This window comes from Micropterus dolomieu, linkage group LG04, assembly GCF_021292245.1.
Source record: "Micropterus dolomieu isolate WLL.071019.BEF.003 ecotype Adirondacks linkage group LG04, ASM2129224v1, whole genome shotgun sequence".
In the NCBI taxonomy this organism is placed as follows: Eukaryota; Metazoa; Chordata; class Actinopteri; order Centrarchiformes; family Centrarchidae; genus Micropterus; species Micropterus dolomieu.
This window is the reverse complement of record NC_060153.1, coordinates 12,841,169-12,845,660: the sequence shown is the minus strand read 5'-3', so window position 1 is coordinate 12,845,660 and position 4,492 is coordinate 12,841,169. Positions and strand designations below refer to the sequence as shown.

General features: G+C 40.7%; 1 protein-coding gene across 8 annotated transcripts in view; it reads left to right on the top strand.

Annotated features, from left to right (window-relative positions):
- The window catches only part of LOC123969180 (amyloid beta precursor protein binding family B member 2-like), a 74,559-nt gene that overhangs the window by 20,640 nt on the left and 49,427 nt on the right, over positions 1 to 4,492 (top strand). For all 8 annotated transcript variants that reach the window (XM_046046313.1, XM_046046312.1, XM_046046308.1 and 5 more), the window contains exons 2-3: positions 1,688 to 1,794; positions 3,016 to 3,082. In XM_046046313.1, the coding sequence (XP_045902269.1) occupies positions 3,064 to 3,082 (19 nt within the window). In that variant the 5' untranslated portion in view covers positions 1,688 to 1,794; positions 3,016 to 3,063. The remainder of the gene's footprint in view (positions 1 to 1,687; positions 1,795 to 3,015; positions 3,083 to 4,492) is intronic.

Below are 4,492 nucleotides of genomic sequence, written 5' to 3'. Positions count from 1 at the left end.
AAGAAAAACAGTGTTCGTGTTGTTTCATCTTGACCGCATGACACATGCACATGGCCTGCAGTTAGCCCATGGGCTTGGAAGTGTTTTTTAAGTTTCTGACCTGCTATCATTGCTTTCAGTGGCTTGCTTTGCCAGTGATTGTCAACGGCTTATACTGAATTTGCTCTGTTTAGTTATGAAATGATGCTGCAGAGTAATTAAATTGTTGGAAAATGCATTCCACTTTGTGTCAAGCATGCAAAATGCCAAAAATATACATCTAGGCTAATTACATAGCAGCCTTATTGTTCCCTTTTTATTGACAAAGACAGTGACAAAGAACAAATAACTAACTCTCCCTCAGACAGTCAGGAAAGCAACAGCTCACACAAAGCTTTTAGCTCGATGGATTAAGAACTTGAATGTTTTTCTTTGCGCATAAGATATTGTCCACTCAAAAATCCATAGCTGACCTCTTCTCCTTCTTTTTCATGCAAAGCACAACACACACCACACCTGCTGCAAGGCCTTCATGTATATTAAGCTCTCAGATTAATGTGTAAAACACGTCTGCTAAAGTCAAATGTTATGTGTGTGCTGATTTGTCTTTTCATAGAATTATTTCATTTAAGAGTGAAAGAAGAAATATGTTCAAAGCTTAGAGGTCATTAAAGGAACAACAGAGGCAGGGGATAAAGAGAATAGGAAGCCCCTTGCCGACTAAACGGGCAATGAATTCAGTCATTATGCAGACAAATGCAAGGAGTTAACGTAGTGTACATTTTCCTTAAAAAAACTCCAAACGACTGCAGTAAAAACACTACGCTGATCAGCAAGTGTCAGTGTCTGGGGCACTCACATTGGCTGCCATTGCAAATTTGAAGATTTACCTGATTACTAAACCCTGGTTCTTTTTACTGATCATCATGTACATAAAAGATTAAATGTCAGAATGTTCTTGCAACCATCAGCACACTTTTGCCTTTACCCCTGCAGCTGATACTTGGTGCAGGGGGTTGTGTCATTGTAACTCTAATTAATTAAATCTTTAAATTAGGTTGATTAATTACCAATCATTTGCTATTATACCTTTGCCATGGTCAGTGTCAGCTGTTAGTTGAGCTAAAAGATCCATGTGATGGGATTATATTTCTTTCATTTGTTGCAATTTTATTCCTCTTAGTCATTCCTGGTGTTTTTCCAGCCCCTCAGCCAGGGATAAGTGGATTTTTATTGTCCAGTCTAACTATGGTTACTATCTTATTCTCCTCTGCTCATCAAAGTTGTGTGTTGATGAGAACGGCCCACAAGTCTTGACTGCATCATGCAGTAATGTATGTGTGTGTTGGTTGTTGGAAAGCAGTGTAGGGGGAGTTTACAAGTCTCCTGTGGCATTAAGTTTATGATGGTTCCAGTCAGCGAGGGGTTGGCAAGACTGCACCAAAGAAAGAAATATGAGCTCTGTACAAAATGAGCCTTAGGTTCACACACACACGCGCGCACCTTGTGTATTCATGTTTGATCGAGGTTGTGAATAATAGATGTGTCTTTATTATTTGTCCCTCTGGTGTCCTGCAGTTCTCTCTCTCTCTCTCTCTCTCTCTCTCTCTCTCTCTCTCTCTCTCTCTCTCTCTCTCTCTCTCTCTCTCTCTCTCTCTCTCTCTCTCACACACATATTAATCCTGTTTTATGTTTGTCTCTCTCTCAGGACGCTGCTGCTTCACTGAGGCCCTCGTTACTGGATGAAGAGAGAGCCACTGACTACCAGTATGGACGCGCTCCATCCTGGAATTTCCCACAATCCTTAGTTGTCTGGTAAGTAGCAACTGTAAAAGGAGCTTGGTATATTTTTAACATAAAATAGACTCTTGTAAACCCTCTATGCTTTTAGAAATTGTTGTTCTTCCTGTCATAACTGAAAATAAAAAACAGGTAAGCTTTGCTAGGATGTTAAGATATGCTAAGCTAACCCCTGTGAATATAACCAAAGTCCTTATAGGCAAGTCATGCCACTCGGCAGCCATCTTGGCAACACCTCCAGGCAGCTATTTCAGACTAACAAGACCAGGCTCCTATCCTATAATGAATTACTGGTCACCGGAACATAAAAACTACCTGACCAGAATCAGCAATAAAATCTGATAAAAATCACTGAAATAGTTTGACGACTTTGCCTCAAAATAAGGTTTAAAAAGAATTTTTCCCGACAAGTTATACTTGTACTGTGTATGTAGTGACGCATGCGCAGCAGACCCCTTGAGTCAGTGGAACCACACGATTGGCTGAAATATGTTTTTCCGCCTCGGCTATTAAAAGAAGATGATTAGCCGCCACCTTTGGCGTTACGGGCTTTCCCTATGGAGTTGTATAGAGGATTCTTAAAGTGGCATGTCTCCTCTATAATAACGTCTCTGATATAACTCAAATTCACCTTCTGTGAAAGCTTCAAAGCAACTTAAGCAGGGTTTTACCTGCATATCTAAATGTAAGCCACATTGGAGCCTTTTTGTTCTTGTATCATATCCATGTTTCTTTGTGCTGTGGTCCCTTCACCTGTTCAGTCCCACTTGAGCTTCAGTGTGAAACAGGGAAGACCTTGTAAAGGAAGTGTTGGGTTTGCATCAACAGCAGATACCCAAGCAGCACGTTGTCCCTTGTGGTTTATTTAGTTCTTTTAACGTGGCCTTTTAAGCATTCAAAGAAAACTCCACCTTAGATTTTGATTGGCATAAAAGAAAACACTATCCCCTATACATCTAGGGGATCATGATCATGAGGTACAGTCGGTATGCATAACACAAGGAACAATTCTTCACCAAACAAACAGAAGTTTGATTCCTTCCTTCTCTGTATATGAGTCACATTGTCTCTTCTGTGTTTTGGATGATTTCATATGGTGTTGGGGGCCCTTGTCCATAGAAACCCGCATAGGTTAATGTGGTCTCTGAGGGCAACCCAAGAAGAACTCAGGATTCTTCGCATTCTTTTGTTGATCAGTCTTTTACTGTTTTTTTTTTTTCCCTCTGTGGTGTTCAGATCTGCAGCTGAGTCTACTGAACCCTGAACCGTGACCAGCGCCAGTCTATGACTGACCTCCTGTCAGGTATAACACACACACGTGCTTACGCACATGCTGTGTTTGTGTTGGAACACTGATGGAATGAAAACCTTCATGCTCACAGCTCTTCATGGCTAGTAGTTTTTAAAGCCAGCAATCCACAGTAATATCTTTCAAGAATGTAAACGACAAGCCTTGGCAACAAATCCTACGAAAAGGCCAAAACCAAACCCATGTTAGTCCTTCTCTCAATACATTCTAGTTTCCCAGCCCTATCTGTGGTTTTCCTAAAAGAGCTGGGCATTGTAGTTTTTAGCAAACGTTACACAAACAGGATTAAATAGTGTATTTGTTTGGTACTATTTTCAGCTTTGTATTTGGTGTGCTAGCAGGTATTTACAGCACCAGAACTGTGTGTGTGTGTGTGTGTGTGTGTGTGTGTGTGTGAGAGAGAGTATTCATACAAACTGCTAATCTACTAGATACCATAAATCAGAATCCGCTTTATTGCCAGGTATGTGTACACATACGAGGAATTCGACTCAGGATTGTACATTGCTCACGATGTGCTTACTTGTACAAAAATACCATAACATAATAATAAAATAATAAAAAAATAAAATCAGACACAAACTACAGTATAGACAACACTAACATACACACTATGAACAAAACAATATAGACATATTGACAAATAGTGTAGTGATCAGAGTGCAAATGATGCAAGAGTAAACTATTATTCTCATTATGTAAATGTTGAAGGTGGATATGATATACAGGTACACATTAATGTACACAGTGTGATGGAGCATAGTGCAAAGGATGCTGGAAAAAATAAATAAGACCTATGACCTTATGACCTGAGGTAGGTGTATTGGTATACACTCACCTAAAGGATTATTAGGAACACCATACTAATACTGTGTTTGACCCCCTTTCGCCTTCAGAACTGCCCTAATTCTACGTGGCATTGATTCAACAAGGTGCTGAAAGCATTCTTTAGAAATGTTGGCCCATATTGATGGATAGCATCTTGCAGTTGATGGAGATTTGTGGGATGCACATCCAGGGCATGAAGCTCCCGTTTCACCACATCCCAAAGATGCTCTATTGGGTTGAGATCTGGTGACTGTGGGGGCCATTTTAGTACAGTGAACTCATTGTCATGTTCAAGAAACCAATTTGAAATGATTCGAGCTTTGTGACATGGTGCATTATCCTGCTGGAAGTAGCCATCAGAGGATGGGTACATGGTGGCCATAAAGGGATGGACATGGTCAGAAACAATGCTCAGGTAGGCCGTGGCATTTAAACGATGCCCAATTGGCACTAAGGGGCCTAAAGTGTGCCAAGAAAACATCCCCCACACCATTACACCACCACCACCAGCCTGCACAGTGGTAACAAGGCATGATGGATCCATGTTCACATTCTGTTTACGCCAAATTCTGACTC